Genomic DNA, 21,056 nt, shown 5'->3' with positions numbered 1-21,056 from the left:
ATATCAACAATATTATGTTTGTATTGGAGACATCTGTTCAGGGGCAGACAAAAAGAAAACATTAAGGGGAAACCTCTCATTTTTCTCCATCTATAATTTATTTGAATCAGCTTTTAGCAAAACAAATAGTCAAAATCCATACAGATTCAAAAGGCAGAAACATCATTGAAACAAGATGTTTGTGCACACGTTACATCAGCTGGAAGGCCTCACTGTCATTGCCCTTAATTCGTCCTCTTTCAGCGTGGCAATACTTTTAAACTGAAATAAACAATGCAGTTACACATTGGAGGTGATACATGACCACAACAATAATATATGTACAGTGTACAATGTGTCAAGTATAAACCCATTTTACTATTTAATGGTACAAGTACAAACGCAGTAGAAAGTTTTTTCCCCCAAATCAACACTTCCGAGTTTACTGTTCTCCAAAGAAGTGAGCAGAAGCCTCGCGAAAATAGATGCATTTGACTTTGTGTTGCGTTTTCGCTAAATATTAATATCAAAACGTCAAAAGGCCTATGGATGCATCTATCACATTTTGGCTGAGCACTGGTTCTTAGTATCAGTGCGTTTTAATACAACCTTTAACTGCCTCTCTAATCAAGTGTTTAATTCCAACTCAAATTTATGCAGGGTTTTTATTCTCAATTTCTCACACTTGTTTGTAAAAACTAAAATGAATCTACATTTGTTATCCTTATACCTTATAATATTCTGAAAAGAACAATTAATTGATGAGCCATACAGCGCACCACCATTCAAAAACAATGGACTTTTAGAAATGTGTCTATTACATTAAATTAAACACAAACATCTGGCTTATCTGTATCGTGTCACTTGGTGACAAGTTTCTCTGAATGATTAGAAGTGTCCTTCTAATCAATATGGCACTGCTTTATGCAAACATGCAAATGTAAAGTCCGTTTGCTTATGTGAATAAAAATGGATGAGATGATGCTTGGCTGTAAAACACTTGAAAGAATGACATGTTCAGCTGTAGTAAGACAGAATTTTCTGCCTTTTCCAATGTGGGCTAATTGCATTTTGCAGCGTCAGTCGTCAAACTACTAAGTAATATTGCCACAGGCAACACAAGAAAGTTGATGAAGTTGAATAAAATTGCAACACGCAGCAGCTGGTTATTCACTGGCTGAAGTGAGATATTCTTCTGGCATCCAACAGATGAAAATGTATCTTGAGTTTGGATTTTCAGTTTGAGTTGAAAGTAGATCATGAACACTATTCCGATGTCACATGTCAGACAGGACATGCCGCAGCAGCACTTCTTCTAGCCTACTTATCAAACACACAATATATCCTCCTCATATTGCTTAAAACTTATTTAGAGTGCAGCATAAAATACACAACTAAACCACAGGTATTGTGGTCAGTAAGAAAATAAAACAGAAAAAAAGAATGCATGGAGTCTACGACACGTTAGTGATGTATTTCAGGTAGTGAGCACTACATATTATATATATCTAGACACATTATTTATTACTTATATCTTAATAATTCCTTTACTGTACCTCAAAATGTTGCAACATATGCAAGTTGTAAACCTATAAAGAATCCAACGCACTCATTAATAAACCACTATAGTTTCTATATATGACATTGGGATACTTGAAGATGAAGCAATCCTAAAAGAGAAATACTCTCCTGCAGCACACATGTTTTCAATTATATTACACTATGTTACAACAATTTATTCAATTTTGATCCGCAATGAAGTGCAAAATGTAAAAAGATTTTACTTTAGAAAACGACATTCAGAAATAAATGAATACATTTGACAGAGGAATACAGAACAGCATCTGAGGGGTGTTATTTAAAATTGGCATAGTCTGAGAAAATGTCAACAAAATCCTGAACCACTCTGTAGCAGAAGTCGTATTGCTCCTGCAGGGGAAAGCAGAAGGGAGAGTGTTATTGTGCAATAATGCAGAGGTAATTCCAAATAAATAAAATGTGATTAAGCTCCCTTTTTTTTTCTCCACCTACCACAGTCTGAACCATGTGGGGCCTCTGCATGCGTAAACTCTTGACGGTCTGAAAAACGTCCAGGAGGCCTTCAGCTTTCACCCTCTCTAGGATGTTACTGAGGGCAACAAAGGTACCGGTCCGACCCGCACCAGCGCTGAAACGTGAAGGAAAAACACGGTCAGCGGCCACTTAACGCCCACACTGGAAAGCCCCTGAAAGTGGGAGCAGGAGAAGCACATTTAAACCACCTCCTTTCGTTTTCTTCACGCTGCAATGGCAAATACCAATTTGAATGAAAAAGTTTGCACGCGAAAAAAAGGTGACCTTTTGTGTAATAGCCCTAATAATTATCCCGACTTAAAGAGGGGCTAATCCAAATGCTAACACTAATCAGTTTGGAAGCTCGGTGTTTTGACTGAGTCAATGTTTACGATGACGCCGGGATGGAGGCAGAAAGACGGGGAGCGATGTGCGATTCGGGCAGAGGGGAGTGGAGAGACGTTGGGGATTGCCAACGGGTTAGCCCCCGTTTCCCGGGGGGGCATGGGAAAAGCTTTAAAAAGCCCTTCTTAGACAAGTGGTGATGAAGGAATAGAAGAGAGTGATGACACCATTTCCTGTCGTTAGCTCATCTTATCAGATTAATCATGGTGGGAGTCAGAGGAGATTTCACTTTGAGAGGTTTTAATTGACTGTGAATCAGTGGATTGGATCAATCCCAGAGGGCCGTGCCGCTTTAGAATCACTTCACCTGAAGCTAGGTTCTGATCAAAGCTTTCACAGCTAAGTCTTTATAAGGGATCACATAAGTGGTTTAGGCATAGAGCACCAGGTCTACCGATGGCGGAAAGTGGAATTTACAGTAACGGGCATTTGCAGGGAAAGAAAAATAGATGCATCGGTGAGAAGCTGATTCCGTTCGATGTCACCGTGAAATATTCACGTTACCCGGGTGATGAGCGCACAGTGAAAAGGTAAAAGAGAGCGGAATTCACAGCATGAGTGGACAGAGACCTCATTTTCCTCCGAGGATGCACATCACACGGCAGTATTGTCAAACTGAGGTTCCTTACCTGCAGTGCACAATTATGGGACGGTTTCCAGACTGCTGCTGCTGCCTCTGCACAGCGGCAATAATGTCAATCATCCCTCTTCCCTCGGCTGGTATTCCAATCTCAGGCCATCCGTGGAAGTGGAAGTGTCGGACATGTTGGGACTGCTTTTCCTGGTGAGACGGAGGGCTCGCTGTGTTATTTTAATGCAGGTTAAAAAAAACGGTAGCAATCACGACATTTGGTGCACTTCAAACTGACAGCGCACACCGGAAAAACAGGGAGGCGAATATGTCAATTTCAGAATGTATGTTTTACTGCTTTTGAACGTTATAACACGACTTTACGCACTGGTCCGTAGGTGAGCACCATGTCTTTGAGAGTGAAGGTTTCACACTGAGTATCTCCAGTCAGCGCCACGGAATAATCTCCAAATGTTACACTGCCCTCTGATGGCCAATACTGGAAGCACTTTTCCTGTTTGAAAGGGTCAGAAGGAAATGCAATTAAGCTTCGTTTAACTGATTTAAGTCCTTTTGTCTTGTTTTTATCATTTCCAGAGGGCACCGCAAGCGCGACTCGAAACAATTAAAGACGCACGCAGGCTGTCAGGAATGAGAAGTAAGTAAAGCGGGATTACGAAAATAACAGAATAAAAGAAAAAGGTGGTTTAGCTGTGAAACTCAAGCACAACATTACTGTACCTGCTCCCTCTCTTTGAGTTCGGTGAGCATAACGATTGAATGACACCTCCACTCCCACACCATCCTCCAGAAGTCCTCCACTGTGTGAGACAGTGGGCCCTGGGTTGCGATAAAATAGTCCTTCTGCCTGTAGCCCTGCAGGGCAGATCATTCCGGTAAACAAACACATGCAAGTGCAGCAAACATAATGTTTTACATTGTTTGTGAAGCAAACAATGAGCTTTATATATATTTCTATGGGAAATCTATACGGGAGGTCGCGAGGTAGCGCTCACATCAATGAAGGAGGCATTGACGTAGTCGGTGAACTCGTGTCCTCTTCTCACCGAGAGCATTACTCGGTTGAAATCGTCTGCGAAAAGAAAAGAAAATGGAAAAATGAAAACTTTCCACGAGTGATTCCTAATAAAATAAAAGTTTTTTTTTTTTGAAGAGGAACCGGAAAAAACAGTGAAGTAAAACTTAAGCGGAGTTATTAAGGCAAAACACGGCGGAACCGATCCATCGTTAACGCTGGTCACGTTGCAGCCAGCTTTGCGCTTCCCTCTCTCTCTCTCCTCCCGACTCCGGGTCGTGATACGAGCCCTATTTTAAACGCCACTGATCACGCAGACGAGCCGATATCTGTGTACGCCGTCAATAAAATCCAGCCAGCGGTGGGATCCTTTGATGTTCCTCGGGTGTGATGTATTATGAAAGGTGCATCGGAAGCATCCCGGAGCGGTCCTTACACGGGATGATCTGGAGCACGCGGTTCTTCTTCATGTTGGCAGGAAGGTTCCCGGTTCTCATGTTCTCCTTCATTATGCGGACGTTGGTCAGCTTCTGACGGGAGGTGGGGGGAGAAAACACGGTACAATGCCGGTAAATATATGCAGGCAATATCTGATTAAGAATGATCCAACAGGAACAAACACCGAAGGGCCGTTTGAAAGAAAAGGGAGAAGAATAAGTTTGAAGAAAAAAGGAGAACCACAAGAACGAGGAAGAGGATGAAGAGCCAATGGCAGCAGAAATGTGAATGTGCCTCGTGAAGCTTTGCTTGATTCAAAGCTTTGCGTTTAATTTAACCGCTGCCACAAAAGTGGCACCCTGGGCATTTTGTGTCACGGAGATATAACTGTACAGGGGACGCGGAATGACGGAAACGATTAATTACTGACTGAGATGTTCAAGGGTGAGCCTCTGTCTTCCTACCCTGAACTCCTCTTCCAGGCCCAGCCTGTCGTGGGGAGCTCTGGTGTTGTGAAGCCTCTGCAGATGGCCCTCCAGAGAGCACACGTCCAGCTCCGTGTCTCCATACAGATAGTACTCCAGCACAGCCTGGTAGATGAAGGAGTACTGCATCTGAGGAAGGGGGGGGGGGGGGGGGAAGAAAGTCGCGGTTTTCCTTCTATTTTGTATCTCAGACGCGGGGGCTGTGTTTTTTTTTTGTTTTTTTTCTCGAACGTCCTCGCTTGTCTCCGCCACGACTGGAGCAGCGAGTCGGGCTGTCAGTCCGAGGTACAACAGGTCGGGGAGGGGTCAACGCTTACATCTGTCTGGATGAGCTGACAGCGCTGCTCCCGTATTCTGCTCACGGAGCCGAAGACATCCACCCTCTGCTCCGTGTGCATCATGTCGATCACGCTGTCTATGACAATGAACGTCCCCGTCCTCCCCACGCCGGCACTGCGGAGAAGAAGAAGAAGAAGAAGAAGGAGGGCGCCTCCTGTCAGCACGTTGCGTGTGTATCGTGCAAATAGAATCTCAGTAATAAAAACATAGTAAAGTTATAATGCATACACTAAGAGACTCTTGCATTCTAGTCTGTGATTGCCTTGCTGCCCTTTTTTATTTTTTTCGTCTTCACACAGATGTCCATTGTGGACAGGCAGCGAGCGTGTGTACACAAGCGCTTCACCTCTGGAAGCCAAGCGTCGTGCTAATAGATTTACGCGGGTCATTTCAGCAGACGGCACCACTGGGAGCGGAGCTAGGTTGCCGCAGCAGGGGGGGGTAGGGAGTTTGGGGGGCCTCATCAGCGGGAGCCGTTCAAGAACAACAGTCCCCGAGCACCTGTCGCTGCAGTCAGTTTGATGGGACTTTATTCTCAAGGAGTTACCCTTTTACCCTTTTATTCCAAATCTTCAAACCTGAATCAAACCTGTTGCCAATAAATCTGCGCCCATTTTACCTGCAGTGCACAACGACGGGTCCGGCGTAGGACGGATTGACGGTCTTGACCTTCTTGAGGAACTTCAGCATGCCGATGGGTGAGAACGGCACGCCGAAGTCCGGCCAGCTGGTGAAGTGGAGCTGGGTGACCAGCCGCGGCGCCCGCAGGCCATCGCTGCCCTGCTGTGTGGCGCAGACACAAGACAAAAAGCCAAAAGCTGCCTGTCAATGTTCACCGTGCAGACCGGTACTCTCATGGAGCGTAGTAAAGAAAACCTCAAATTAACAGAAACATTCAAACAAAAAGAAAAGTTTTGCTTCTTGTGACAGAATGTGATTATTAAACATGTGTACTGGTTTCCTCTCTCGTATTTCATGGATTCTCTCTCAAGAGAACATCGTTCCCTTGAAAGAGGCCGTTGTTCTGTTTTCAAAAAGCTGAATGTAGGAGCACTCAGTCTGTGCAGAGTCAGAGAGGATATCTGCACTCCACCGGCTTCAAATGGAAAGGGAACAAAGTGAATTTTGCAATCTGAAGGCTTCTCAGCACACCGAGATGGCGCCGTGCTCAGCAGTCAAAAACACAGGATGAGAAGTAGCGATGCCGGGAGTCTATGAAGCTCTAAAGTTGAGGCATTTGTAGAGTGTTTACGCTACGTTAAATACGTATTGATGCTTTCATGCAGTCTGGTGCACATATACTTTAACATTCCTTAACAAGTTTCCAAACCGGTTTAGATTTCTGTATTATAATTTGCATTCTATTGAAGCTTCCTCCATGGCGAACATTACTTTATTACACCATCTTAAAGCTACTTTGTTGTTTCATTTCTTCAATATCTACTATTATGAATATATATTTCTATAGCAATTCAGTATATTAAGAACATTATTTGGGTTATAATTACTCTTCTGCTGACGTGCTGTGAGGTAAGTCAGATCCAACGCTTTCAAACAGCTATAAAAAGCAAAGCTTATTAAAACCATGAACACATTTTGATGTAAGGATCCATATATTTTACTTACATATTGAACACAAAATTTTCTGATGGTGTAGTCCACTAGCACAGTGAAGTCCTCCATCGCCACCCTCACGTTTCCGTACATCCAGCAGCCTTTTTCTGGCCAATACTGGTAACATTTGTCCTTGTGAGAGAATCAAAACAACAACAACAACAGAGGTTGGCGTGGTAGTCTATGAAGAACACATGTTTGCATCGTCATTGGGACCTGGTTGGGAATGTTTGCTGCATATTGTCCGTGTGCACGTACAGGAGCGTGGATTTGGTGCGAGTGTTTTTTTTTTTTTTCAATCACGGGGGACTTTCTCAGACTCTTGTCGGTCGACGAGATCGTTTTCGACGACGTTTTCAACCCGTTAACCACATTCTCGGACTAATTATCGCAAAGCCTCTTAGGATCTTACCAACAATTATTCCGCCATCGATCGCCGATGCCTCTCCTCTGCCCTATCAAACCCCAGGGTTGAGTCCTCAATTGATCATCCCTTTGAGGCTGAACTTGATGCCAAGCTAAGTAATCTGCGGCGTGTCATTTTGTATAGATTATCAGTTGGGGGAAAAGGGTCAAACAAATTATGCCCGTGACTTTGGATCATGAGAAGGTTTCACTGCTGGTGCACTGCAGCCGTACAGATGTGTGTGGGTTCATTCTATAACACCGAGCCCTGTGTTGTGTAACATTAGTGCAGAGGGACAACTCTCAGACAAACCTCTTTCCTTTCCTTCAGATTGGTCAGCATCACTATCGTTGCTGTTTTCTGTTCCCAAATCATCCGCCAGAAGTCAGCCACTGTTTCAAGCTTCGGGCCTGAGGCAGAATAAAGAAACGAGTATAAAGAAATGCCACAAACTAAACTACTTAAACAATGGGTTCAAAATGACTTTAATGCACAGCAAGATAAAATGCACACTTACCTTGAGCTGCGATGAATTTATTCTTCTCTTTAAAACCCTTTGAGAAAATTGAGTATTTCAGTATTAATAATGATTAATTCATGTATAGTGAAACCAATCATCCGCAATAAAAGCTGGGTTGCGACAAAGACTCACATCGATGTAAGAGGCGTTTATGTAGTCTGAACACGGATGTCCATCAAGATGATTTAACAGCACTCGTGAATGATCATCTGTGGAAGAGGAAAGAGACATTTTCATTCTTTCTTTTTTCATTAAGCCCACAAAAAATGTCCAGTCTAAAGGATGCGTTAATATTGTCGGCTGCAGAACACGGATCCTCACTCACATGGTAAAATGTTTGGGTATCTGTTTTTCTCTCTGTTGTGCTCTCTGCTGGCCTCCTCAAAGGACCCGTGGTGGTAGTAACACGGCAGCGACTACAAAGAAAGAGCCCCACAATCCTCGCGAGATCACACATAAAGCCAGGGGTACACAGCCTTCTGACATCCCATTTTATGACTATTTTCTGTACTTGTTCGATGCCGGCAGGACAAAGATCTTAGTCAGACTGAGGTCCACAGCACACAGACTCGCGCTTACATTGAACTCCTCTCTGAAGAGCTTGCCGTCGTCGGCGGAGCGTATCCGGTACTCCTCCTCCAGCGAGTCCAGAGGGATGGGGAAGTACCTCTTGGAAGGCGACGGAGATCGGGGAAGGAGGACCACTGTCTGCTCACCTATGTGTTAAAAAAAAAAAAAGGAATATATGGCGGTCAAACAGCCAATGTTTCCCAATAGAGAACATTACAAGCTCTCATAGCACCTGCAAAAACAAGCCTGGTGGCCATTAAGATTTCCTACTTTTGTGAGTACATGACAGGAATGATTTCTTGGGCCATAAACATGCCGCTGCACATAACTCTCTACACTCAGAATGTGGCCTTTGCGTTAATTTATTTATTTTCTTCCTGAAGGGGAAGAATATACGGCTCCCCGCGTGCTGGCAAAACGAAGGGCCTTCAAAACCTTTCAGGCTACCTCTCACTTCAGGTCGTGGAACTTCCCTAGTATATAAAAGCATGTAAACCTGCGCGTAAACTAAAAAGAAATAAAAGTTAAAGGCTGTATTATAGTTTCATGCACTGGTGGTAATATTGAGCACAGTACAACGTTACCTTGTTCCTCCAAGAAGCCATTTGGAATCTTTTTATCCACCGAGGTAACTAGAGCTTTCCTGTGGTTCTTGAACCTGCAGTGTTGACCCAGAGAGAGAGAAGCAGAAAAAGCCAAACCATCAGCAAGCCTAAAAAGGGCGGACGTCTGTATCGAAGAGGTAACACAAAAACAAAAAAAGGCCCGCCCCGATGTCTAGAAGTTGAGCTTTTAAGCCGTTAAGGTGAGCAAACAACAAATACCAAAAAATCCATATCCGCCAGGCGAGGGAGGCAAGGCTGGAAAAATGAGGTCTCGGCTGGCTGGTCTTGGAGTGACTTTCGGTCACCTGAACTCACCGAGCTGTTTTTGTTTGCCGTCTTACTTGAGGTGTTTGACCACGAGCCACCGCTCACCTGCCTGTTTCCAAATAACCCCGACGCACTCACTCTGTAAAGAGTAAAGGAATGAGTGCAGGTTGGTTCACCTCAGACAGTAGATCGTCAGCAAGACGATGATGATGAGGAGCAGGGATATGACCAGTGTGGAGGGCAGCACGTGAGCCCCCTGATGGGTGGGGTTCCCTGGATACAACACAGATGTCAAAATACCATCAATATAAGCATACGTTCAAACAACATCTGTACACGTTTTTTTTCCGTAATGTCAAGTATTCCTCTAGGGCAAAGTAAAAATTAAAAATGTCAACATTTTTATAAGGATGCACAACTGATAGGATAATTAGAAAGGAATCAAAGTCAGTGAACTAAAACACATGTCTCAAATTTTACAAACATCTGAAACTGTATAAAATAAAGCAGCAAAGTATCAGAGGATACAAGGTTGTGATTTAATGCTACCTAAAGTCAGCTTTTTCTGTTTTAATGACATGTGTTATCATCAATAAAATCAAGCCATTCCCAAAATTACCTGCAGTTTGGTTCCCATGAGATGAATTATTCACAGCAATAGAGATCCCAATCAGAAACAACACCATTGTCACTGTGCATTCAAAACAAAAAAAGGAAAAAAAACACAACAGTTACTTTTAACATGAAAAATAAGTAAAATGAATCCCTGTATTTCTCCACACAGTCCACTAGAAGGCGCCTCATCAACAGGAAATGCATGTGCAGCGCGTTGAAGCATGCAGAGGCCTGAGAAGGAGGGCTCTGCTTTGATGAGACTTCTCTCTGCTGAGCGGTTAAAGTCCTTGTGGGAAATCTGCTCGCAGTCCCCGTGCTGCCTGCCGGGGGGGCGGGGGGGGGGGGGGGGGGGGGGGGCGACTTGGAGGAGCGGCAGCATATCAAATGACCTGATATTCACACATCAAAACAAGAGAGGAGGCTTTAACCCCCAGGTGACAGTAACGGTATCCCCCCCCCGTGGACCCCGTGGATTTGACACTCGAGTTGAGCTCAACGTAGTATTTTATTAGAAGCCGTCTCATTTTGCTGCGTTTTCGTTTCGGTGTACAGCTTGGTGACGATAGGACATGCACGCCGCTTATAAAACGCAGTAGACAACCCCCGGATGTAAATATTAGCATATTTACACTGGCTATACGGAGAAACCCTCTTTTACTGCAGCTCTTCTCCCTCCACCTCGACCTCCCCTCTCCTCCCCTCCCTCTCAGGTGATCTCTCAACCATATTCTCCCTTTTCCTAGTTTCACTTCATCGCTGGAAGCTAATGGGGATTCATTTTGGGGTGAGAGCTCGATGACAGGAGAAATATACGTCACGTTTAACGCAGCCAGAAACCAAAATCAAAACAAATTCGACACATTATGCTTGTGTCTTATTATCTCCAAAAGGGAGCTGCCGACGTCTCCAAACTCACATCCGTTTCGCCCCCTGCCTTCCGAATAAAGAGGGTGATAAATCCCAGAATAAATTGGGCAAACGGGGCAAATCTGCCTAAATGGCTTTGATGGAATAAATGAGCGGCGCAAAAAGTGAGTGTCCTAATTTATCCTCTGTTCCAAGTGCCTCCCTCATTACAGAGGCCACAAGACTGGATGGAATAATTCATTGTGTCAATTTAGTTCATCCAGAAATGGGTCATCTAGGGGCCTAATTTGTGATGTTTGAGGGATTGAGGAGCATATCTCCCAAAGCTTTAAAAGAAGAGAATGGACAAACTAAAGTGATGTTGAAAAATATAAAGTATTATTGCCTCTGTAAAAGAGACCACAGAGGATGCTGACCTGCGTGCACACATACATTTGCACGGCCTTTAATCACCAGCTGGACAAAACTGCATTTATTTAATGCAGTTAATAAATGTTACCGTGTCTATTTTTGCATGTATAATCTTTCCACAAACAAATCAAATTCCCTTTCTCGCTTATGTAACATAACAGACAACAACAACAACAAACACACACGAACACACTCTCTTTCGTCACTTCCCGTGTACGCATGCCTGCACACACACACACACACACACACACGTCCCACAGCCAAAGGCTATGTGTTGCATATGTGCCGCGTTCTGTCAGAGGAGCCGATTCCCTCCCCGCTGTTAACAAGCCGACAGTGTCGGCACCTGTTCCCCCCCCCCCCCCCCCCCCCTCTGCCCCACTGGGCCAGTCACATTCTCTCACACTGACCCATCCTACAGCTCGATGCTGCAAGGCATGCTGTGCGTATGGGTTACTGCCCGTGTCGCTGCGTGCTCGTCATCTCCTGGCAGCTACAGTGTGGACGGCGTCTCGCCAAGGTATGAAGGAACAGAAGGGAAATGAAAAAGCCTGTCATTTGAAAAAAAAGATGACTGAGATAAATGCTGAATACTGAATCATGTATAGAATATAATATGATGGATACATTATGTTTTGCAGTGTGGCCCTCTGACCAACAGAGGGAATAAACAGAATGCAAAGCAGAGCGTCACAATGAACCATTAACATTACCAGTAGCGCCAATTAATATTGTGAAAAGGACAAGTCATATATATATATATATATATATATACATTGATCCTATATTATATTATGTTAAATTCCTAACAAACTATATGTAGCTCTTTAGGAAAGCCTTGAATGTTAAATGTTTTAGATGAGAAACCAGTAGTACACTGTGTTACACTTTGTTACATCTTATTAAAACAAAATATATCCAAACTTGCCATGACTCATGACACATTTTATTTTGGCTCATACCATTTAAAATAGACTATTTATACATCTCAATTAGCGTATGACATCATGTGAACCTGAGAGGATTTGCTGGAGAGACCCAATTTCAAGCAGAACAAACTGCTTCGGTATAATTTGCCTCATGAACCCCACCAGCTACTTCATTATTCCAGATCCTAGCTTTCCTGTCTGTTTAATGAAATACTAAGAAAATGGTCATGGCTTTAACCTCCTACACCTGCTTATAATCACATTATAGTGCATCAGTTTAGTTGGGAGGTGCAGAAGCAAACCATCCCATCCGTGCATGATCAACGAATCACTGCCTCCATCACCTTGGCCCTCACATGGGAACGAGACTCACAGAAGATAGAAATGGAAACACCAACTGCAGCCCGTCACCTCGGGTTTATCAGGAATTCAAGGCAAACTGTGCAGTGAAAAGTGATGTTTTATCCATTTCCAACAAGAAACACGAAAATATAACGGACCCAGGTGGACCTTTTTCACTTTAATGTTTTTAAAATGTCTGTACGTAAAGATTTAAACTCAAATATGTGACGAAAAGAGAAAAGCTTTTTCTGCGAACAAGTGTTCAGAATTCTTAAGGCTTAATTAAAACACAATTATATGACTCATTGCGGACCCCCTGCCCTTAAACATCTAATAAAAATAATCCTCACTTCTCTCAGAACAGCACAGTCTTGTTTTGTGAAAGCTTTCCATGTCAAACGCTATAGATCCACTGGTAGTTTCAAGGTGATTTATGTCATATTCAATCTTTGTTGATGTGCGGCTAACATTTCCGAGAGCTCATACTATTTGCTGTACCATAAACTGCAGCCGTGTAGTTTAGCTTCCCAGCAGGGATCTCAATGAGCAGCTGGCTCTGGAAACTTTTTATTACATTTTATTCTGAAAGAATATATGGATGTAACATGGAGAATACGATGTTTCCACATTCACTGAGGCACTGTAATGAGGTGTCGAATGGAACTAGTTGCAAATCATGATGGTGCCCAACTGAGTTAGAGAACAAATTCATATTTCAGTAAAGTGGACACGCTGCCAATCATGCAGGTTTTTGCATTAGCACTTGCCACCATTAAAAAGGCCTCTCGCTTGTTTAGTACAATTGTCAATTCAGGTTCTAAGCCTGTCCCTGCATGCGCCTTGGTACGGTTCTGAGGTAACGCAGCATCTGTCCAACGCCACACCTCCCCGTTAGCAAAGCACACAGATGATTTATTTCTCATTTAAGAACAGCCCCAAAAAGGTTGCTATCAGATGCAGAAATGATTTCAGCTAAAGGCTGAATCAACATGCTAACAAGTTCATAAGGACAATGTTAACATGGCGAATTCGAGCATTTATGGTTGAAACGCGTGCTTTATGTATTAAAATGTACCAAATTCCAAGACGACATTTAATATGTGTCGTATTGTCAGTCTGGGGTCACCAGACCACAGTGTTGCGTGCACTGGCATATGTTGCACATTAAGTTAACAAACTCACTGACCTTCCTAAAAGCTTCCAGCTATTGAAATGCCCATTGATTTGAAAAATGCATGCTTTCTACATTATTCAACATGTTCCATCAGTGACACTGAGTGACGCCGTTTGTGGATATTTGCCAGATGTAGTGCTCACCCAGCTGTGATTTCTGAATCGGACCCATGCAGAACACATCCATAAAGAACACAAGATTAATATCGCTTTGATATTAGAATGAAGGTAAAAAAATGTTTCTCTTCATAGGGTTACCACAAACCGTAACAAGGTATATGAAATTTAATCCCGTTGCAGATATATAGAGCATCAAGGGGAGAGATCCACATTTTGAGCTTGGCACAAAATGGATGGCATGTCTTTTTTTCAGGGAGAGGAGCAACGAAGGAAGATGAAAAGAAGAAACAAAGAGTTCCAGACACAGCCATTTTCAAGTGCCAAGGAAAAGGATGGGACGAGAGCACAAACATGTCAGCAAAGAGGAGAAGAAGGATGAGAGAGGAGATGAGAAGGGAGAGAAGTGAGAGCTGGATGAGAAGAATGTCTGGGTTATGGGCTTTAAAGATAACAGCCATTTGACAACAGACATCCTCAGTACACAGTGGGATGCTCAAATGTTGCTGCTGCATCCTCAAATGCTCTTTGCTGTGTTTCATATTGAAGGGGAAGCTTTGCAATATGGCCGCCTTTTAAAACAATCCCTAGAAAGAAGACGTAATAACCAACACTGTCAATGTACCTTTATCTAAATGTCTCCAAACACTATCTGCTGCATATTAATGGTCAAAGTAAATCAATCTAGAAAGGACACACTGTAAATCTTAGATTATTTCCTACTGATTTCTATTGATTTTGTGAAAGCGGATTGACCTGGTGTGTGGTCAGATGTGGTTAGGAACGACTTACACTTCCGAACAAAGCCAGTATGAGCAGGTATCAGTTGACCCGTCGGTCCATGGCAGCCATGTGATCCCAGTTCCCTTTAGAGGTGTTCCACCCTCATTCCTTCCCCTGCTCACATCCTCGGAAGTCGATTATAGTGCTGGATGAAGAGGTTGTTTTGAAAGCTTTCAATTGTGATCATGGGAACCTGGGAAATTAAGCAAAAGACGACAGTGAGTTATTTTTTACTTGTATCATTATTAAGCTGTTGGAGAAAAAAAAAGAATTTCTTGGACTGACTATTTGGCGCTGATTTAAAGAAAGGGAGCTTGTATGAATGCATAAACATGCACAACACAACATGCAAGAGATGGGATTAGTGGGAGTTAGCGTGTGTGCAGAATGATGCATTTAATCAACTCGGTGTGGACATCTGTGCTGTGCGAGCTGTATGTTTGGGTGCTGCTCGCTGTGACATCCTCCGACTCGCGGAACACACTTTTGCAAAGCAAATTCGTCACCAAGCTTTACAACCATTGCATCAAATACCAGGTCTTCATTATCTACACAAAGACTTGACTGTGGTGTTATTTTATTCTTGAGTCTGAGACAGAAAGCGTGGCCTCTCCCGGAGTCCCCCCCCCCCCCCCCCCCCCCTGCCCACAGGTGTGACACACAAAGCCATATTGTTAACACTTGGCCGCTGTGACGCCGTCGAGTAGAAAGCGAAGGAGAAGAGGTGAATTTAGTCATTAGAACCAACTGGCCAAGCTTCCTCAGTCTGAGGCGGGAGGAGGAAAAATGAATGAACAAGAGTCTGGAAAACACCTTGTTTCCCCCCCCCCCCGTACTGTGGGACCAGGGATGGACTTTTCCAAATGTTGCGAGGTCTTTGGCATGTGAACAAAAAACACGTTTGCCATTAAAAGAACACACTTTAACATAAATACTTTATACAGCGCCTCAAAGGATCCATAAATCAAGCTTTAAAATTGTGCTCTTGCACTTAAATTTGGAGAGTTTTTCTTAAGTAAGCCAGGTCTTACTGTATTGAGCTCATTGATTTAACACCCACCAAAATACATTTAGCTTAAATATAAATGGTTAATGTTGGTATAACTTCAGGGGGTACACTCTTAACTTTCATCAGTCTAGTCTGACACAAGGCACATTGGGCTTTCTGAAGACTTGTTTAAATTATACTATCTTCTTAAAAGTACAAACATCCCGGGCCCACAACTGAAAAACCCCCCAGAATAATCCCTCTGTAGGGGCAGTGGATCAGGTGGATCCAAAATGCAGGAGATTACAGGCAGCAGGAACATGGAAAAGGTTTCAGTGCAAGGCAGAAAAGTAGAGCTCATAAGAAAAAAAGAGGGACTGAGATGCCAACTAATCTGCCCAGAGTACGACGTGCAGATGGGGAGACGGGCGGAGAAGCCCAGATGAGGAGAATGAGAGGACGAGGCAGCGGGAGAATGGGAATGTAGCTGATGGGCTGGTTTCACAGCAGAGTAAACACAGGTGTTATTGATAACATCAATTACGGCCATTTAGGCACTTGCGCTGTGACCGTTGGCTGTGACGGACCACAAGAAGTCATTATTTGATCAATTACACCTGTGTTTGCTTTGCCACGAAGGGCCTGTGGACAGGGGGGAGACGTATGCAACAGGGAAGGAGCTGATTGGCGGAGGGGGGGGGAATAACCAGGCTAACTCAGAGCAGGTGTGTAGCTGGGGCAAAAAAAAGGAACAAGTCAATCCAGTCTACAAGACGTCTGAGGGCATCCAGACACAACGGGGTTTGACAGAAGAGAGGAAGTGGAATATACCAGACTAAGATTAGGTCATGCAGGTCTTAATTCCACACCTATGATGATAGGAAAAGGTAATGGTTTATGTACTGAATGTCAAGGAAGATGTTCAGAATGAAATGGAAATACGTTGAAGCTGAAAATGATATTCTAGAGAAAGAAAGGATGCAACGAGACAGAATCAAAGCTTTTGTTATGTTTCTGATGATTGAGGTCTAATGAAAAGTTATTTCATTATTTACTTTTTTTTTCTCTTGAACAATAGTCTAGCATTGCCCTAAGTACGACTCCAGTGTTAATAAATTGATTTTGACAAACCAAAGCTCGTCCTGACCCACTGGTGTTATCTGAGGCCGCGTTAATGTGTCTCAAATGTGACAACGCATGGCTCTCATTTCTCTGATTTAAACAGCTGTAATTAGTGGATTTATTCTGGATGTCAAACAAAAAAATGCACCGATAACCAAAAGTGAAAGCTTGAAACTTCGGCGTAGTGAGTCATGACAGAGCTCATGTGACCTTTTGACCTGACAAGGAAACATACATTTCTTTACTGAATTTGTGATACACAGAAGAATCACAGTGTTAAGAGGCAGAAATGACTCTGGTCCTCAGGTTGTAAACACAGCGTCTATAAGAGAAGTTTAGTCACCAAGCAACAGCACGGCCATTTGAATGAAACCGATAATATCCAGTACCTTAAGTAATATGCTTGAGAGAATTAGACATTTTGCGTTTTTTTTTAATGGTTATATCATCAACATTCAAGTTATTCAAACTGTATTTCACTTGACTAAAAGTCATTTGGGAGATTTTTTTTTTAAACCATCCTCTTTTCACACGGACTATTGTTCTCCTGTCTGCCCTAAGAAGGAGACGAGCTCGCGGCGTACGGCACAAGTGCTTCCTTCCTGTGCCGCTCTGCCCGTTGACGAAGAGAAGAAACATGCAGGCCATTAAAGTTTTATGGGAGTGCAGTCATCACCCTGCACTCTGTGGCTCGATCATTAATTCATACCAAAACAGACACAAAGACACTAAGCACTCTAGCGAAGCGTGGCTGTGAGGTATAGTTTTGTCTTTTAAGTACACAATAGTTTTTCTATTTTAATTGTAGTATCCATTTACATTTGAAACTCATGCACAAACCTGATGGCGCTCTTCACGGGTATTCATGCTAATTCACATGCTGCATCGCTGACTAATTAATCCAATATTAAAAACATCAACACCAGCGAAATAGGTGGTTTCCTGAGATGATAAATCCCCAGTTTGTTGTGTAATGGGGTAAACTTCTGGGCCCTCATGGATGAATGCAGCAAACCTTCATTCAAGACGTGCAGCGTGGAGTGCAAATTGAGGCTGTGTTTTGTCAGTCAAGTGGGAACATTTGATTTCAAACTCGGTCAAGACTCCGATAAAGTTGATTCCATATTTGTATAATTTAATGAATCGACAATACAAAATGATGCTTTTTAGAGGATAACAAAGACATACCATGCTTAAGGAAATGACCTTTGCTAAATAAAATGAACAAGAGGACCCGTCTCAAGATTTGCAACTTAAAGACTTCACATAACTTCCTGCTTACAAGAGTCCTGAACCTTTCAAGTGGTTAGAGCCAAGGGGAAATAGCTGAGGAGTATTATCTTCATGCCTTCATTACGGGGGATGAGCAGAGTAATCTCCTACCTCAAGTTAGAGGACTTTAAAAAGGACACTTCTGGGGCACCATGTAGTTGAATCAGGGACAGGAGATGATAATCGTGGCAATCATCGTAATTACAGCTTCACCCCTCGTTCTATTGCAGCTCAACCATGGGTAACAAGTTTGTATCTGTCACTAAAGTTCAGCAGAGGTGGAATGAAACTGAACTATGAAACAAGAAAACAACAAATGTGCAGGATTGGACTGCTTTAGCACATTGTCAGGTTTTATCTTTTAAACTATTTTGAGATTTCAGTCAAAAGTTGAAATCTCTGACTCGTTAATTCCTTATGAAGCATCCATTTGTTTTTAATGCTGCAGCGCTTTCATTAAAATGAACATTGACTTTCTTCCCTCTTACTGAGAGAGAGTGGAAACACAAGCATTAATGCTACATGTTAAAGACGTAATAATTCAGAGGATGTTTTTATTTAATAAAAAGTGTAGTGACTGAAGATGACCTCTTTCAGCTTATATTGACTGACAATACACAATCCTCCTTTGCAGGAACATTACTGTATCTTGTGTTTTGGTGACAGTGGTTCAGTTGAACTTGCGACAAACAAAGAAGGCAACAGCAACTGGTCAGACAATTCAGATGAAGGCCAAATGGAAAATGCATTAGCCCAAATGGACCTCTGATTAGCCAACACCACTGAATGAAAAAAGAAGGGTAATCCAGATAATACCATGTTAGAATATAAAAGCTCTCCCACACTGTACAAATCCTCTCTGGCTGAAATGTTTCTGCATGAAGAATAAACTGAATAAAAACATCTTCTTCCGTGTGAGTGCACTTAAATATGAAGAAGTCACTTAGCAAGTTACATAGAAAACTCTATATGGCAAAGTTGCACCGTTGTTGGAAATGAAAGATAAAGCTTTTAAAAGGGCATCGTATGACTTCCAACGGAATCATCCAGCTATTAAAACCGTCACTCACACGCTGACATCAGCTGACACTGATTTTCACCCCCAACTGGTATTTTCTCTTTTTGTTTTTTCTTCCTTCCAGTCCAGGTGTTCAACACCAATCTCTTACACGATGACACCGTTGGAGCTCTTTATTAGCTCTGGTGAGCGTCATGAGATGAAGCATCAAAGGTAACCTCTGAGTTATGGACCCCCCCCCCCCCCCCCCCACCCCTCCCGGGCAGATGGACGTCATTTTGTGAAAGACGTCCCGCGGACACAACAATGACTCCTGTCTTTCTCCGTGGGCTGTTGTCATAACAGTGTCCTGTATTGCGTCACACTCGCAGCTACCCTAAACAGTATCGGCGTGGCTCTCAACTGAGTATATTGAGAAGTCAGTTGAGGAATATGTATTTTATTAGCATGGTTTTATCTATAACTCATGCATTCCCCGGGGGGGGGAAAAGATGTGTGCGTTTGAAGACCAACATGGAGCCTGCGGATGAGCAAACTGAGGGAATTCTAAAATGAATGCCAGCTGTCATCGGGTCATTTAATTAGAAATGGGTCTGAAGATGAAGAAGTAATGGTGAATGGCGTTATTGAAAGTAGCAAATAATTACAATTGAATGTGTGAGAACATGGCGTCACTGTCTAGTCACACTAGGGTCAGAGTATGGAAAGTACACCTCCAGATTCAGATTGTGGAGCCGTGTGTTGTTATTTTGAAGCCTAAACGTTGACCGTAATACGCCCTTGCCTCTAAATAAATTGGAACTGACACATGGTGAGCGGGCTTCCCCCTCTTAGTCATTAGCTGACTAATCCGTATTTTTGCTCTTAGTCGACGAGAAGATCTCTTCGGGCCCATGAGTTGTTCATGTTTCTGTGCTGAACTTATAAGCAAGCTCTGGTAAACACGATATTTAAATGTGCTGATTTTTTTGTTACAGATCGGTTGATTGAATCAACAAATGTATTATTTGAATATCAACTGCCACAACAACGTATTTGGTTGAAGGCAGCCCTACCGGAGTAGTAAGTGCTATCAGGAAACGAGCCATAGACTATATATAGCATGCAGGATGCTGGTTGGGTATGCACTCTAAAGGCCTCTTCCTACAAGGCTACATGCTCACATCTGTCTAGACCAGTGAGGATGCTGCAAACCCAATGCAACACATCGCATGGCATTTTATCCAAGTGTCTTAAATTAAATCAACTAATACTATAGTAGATATAATCCCATGATGGGAGCCTCTTGGTGGTAACGGGGCGTGTGGATTTGCTCCACTAACCCATATTTGATATCTCCTATGGTCCATGCGTGTCTGCGTTTCGGGGAATGTCAGCCTAGACGGAACAGAACCCCTGAATCCCCCCCCCCCCGTGGGCTGCGTGTTGTGTCGCGTCCCTGGAGATCCGAGATAGCCGAGGCATTTTAATGCTTTCAGCGAAACGCAGTACGTGAGCTCTTACTAAGGGAGCGATGCAAGGAGGCTAGTCCCCCCCCCCCTCCCCCCTCCACGAACACCGAGTGGGCCTGCCGGGAGAAATGTGGAGACAGAAACATGGAGAAAAAAAATAAAAAATACCGACAGCAAACCGGTGATGTTTACGCGTAGATTCCGTCTCTTACCGTGGGACTCTGCGATGACCTCGTCTCGGGCTGATGATGATGGTGATGATGATGTCGGCGGGTTGTGTCTCCTCCTGCGAGGACCCGACACCGTCCTCCGGCGTTACGTCCTTTCGGAGAACAACACCAAAAGAAAGCACGCCGTGTTCGGATCATCTGACCGGAGACGAGTATCGCGTGTTTCCAGCCGCTATCGCCGAGGATGCGCTCACACACACACCCCCCACCCACCCCTCCTGCTCGCCCGCCTCCTGCCCGAGCTGAGCCGAGTCGAGCCGTGCCGTGTGATGGCAGCCGGAGTGGAGACTGGAGCCCCCCCCCCCCCCACCCCCCGGGCGCAGAGCGGTGGATCAGCTGGACGCTCAGCATCCCTCACATTCCTGCATCCCTGGGCAATATAAAAGGGCTTGTTCTTGTGCCTTAACCCCCCCCCCCCCCGCCCCCCCAGACACACAAACACACACGATAG

At 43.6% G+C, this 21,056-nt stretch overlaps 1 protein-coding gene across 3 annotated transcripts; it reads right to left on the bottom strand.

Annotated features, from left to right (window-relative positions):
* Nucleotides 1-76: 76 nt before the first annotated feature.
* LOC119214231 (receptor-type tyrosine-protein phosphatase epsilon-like) lies at nt 77-20,854 on the bottom strand. 3 transcript variants are annotated; one of them, XM_037465865.2, is made up of 21 exons: nt 20,588-20,854; nt 14,534-14,717; nt 9,907-9,978; nt 9,464-9,560; nt 9,000-9,073; nt 8,425-8,561; nt 8,171-8,261; nt 7,978-8,054; nt 7,843-7,879; nt 7,638-7,735; nt 6,932-7,051; nt 5,925-6,088; nt 5,284-5,419; nt 4,946-5,095; nt 4,480-4,573; nt 4,024-4,100; nt 3,749-3,883; nt 3,396-3,521; nt 3,066-3,217; nt 2,011-2,146; nt 77-1,908 (listed from the first exon to the last, which is right to left on the bottom strand). In XM_037465865.2, the coding sequence occupies exons 3-21, from the start codon at nt 9,971-9,973 to the stop codon at nt 1,834-1,836; spliced, it is 2,043 nt and encodes a 680-aa protein (XP_037321762.1). In that variant the 5' UTR covers nt 9,974-9,978; nt 14,534-14,717; nt 20,588-20,854; the 3' UTR covers nt 77-1,833. The 3 variants fall into 3 exon arrangements, with proteins under 3 accessions (XP_037321762.1, XP_062422516.1, XP_062422517.1); XM_062566532.1 differs by lacking the exons at nt 14,534-14,717; nt 20,588-20,854 and adding an exon at nt 11,591-11,609; XM_062566533.1 differs by lacking the exons at nt 14,534-14,717; nt 20,588-20,854 and adding an exon at nt 11,591-11,609 and having other exon boundaries at nt 5,925-6,085.
* Between the last annotated feature and the right edge of the window lie 202 nt (nt 20,855-21,056).

This window comes from Pungitius pungitius, chromosome 13 (genome assembly GCF_949316345.1).
Source record: "Pungitius pungitius chromosome 13, fPunPun2.1, whole genome shotgun sequence".
Taxonomy (NCBI): Eukaryota; Metazoa; Chordata; class Actinopteri; order Perciformes; family Gasterosteidae; genus Pungitius; species Pungitius pungitius.
Note: the sequence above shows the minus strand (reverse complement) of the source record. Positions and strands in the feature narration are given on the sequence as shown.

Coding starts and splice junctions, on each gene's coding strand:
- LOC119214231 (XM_062566532.1), bottom strand. Junction 9,561..9,906: donor TCATGGGAACCAAACTGCAG/GTAATTTTGGGA, acceptor TGTTGTATCCAG/GGAACCCCACCCATCAGGGG. Junction 3,522..3,748: donor AACTCAAAGAGAGGGAGCAG/GTACAGTAATGT, acceptor CCTTTCAAACAG/GAAAAGTGCTTCCAGTATTG.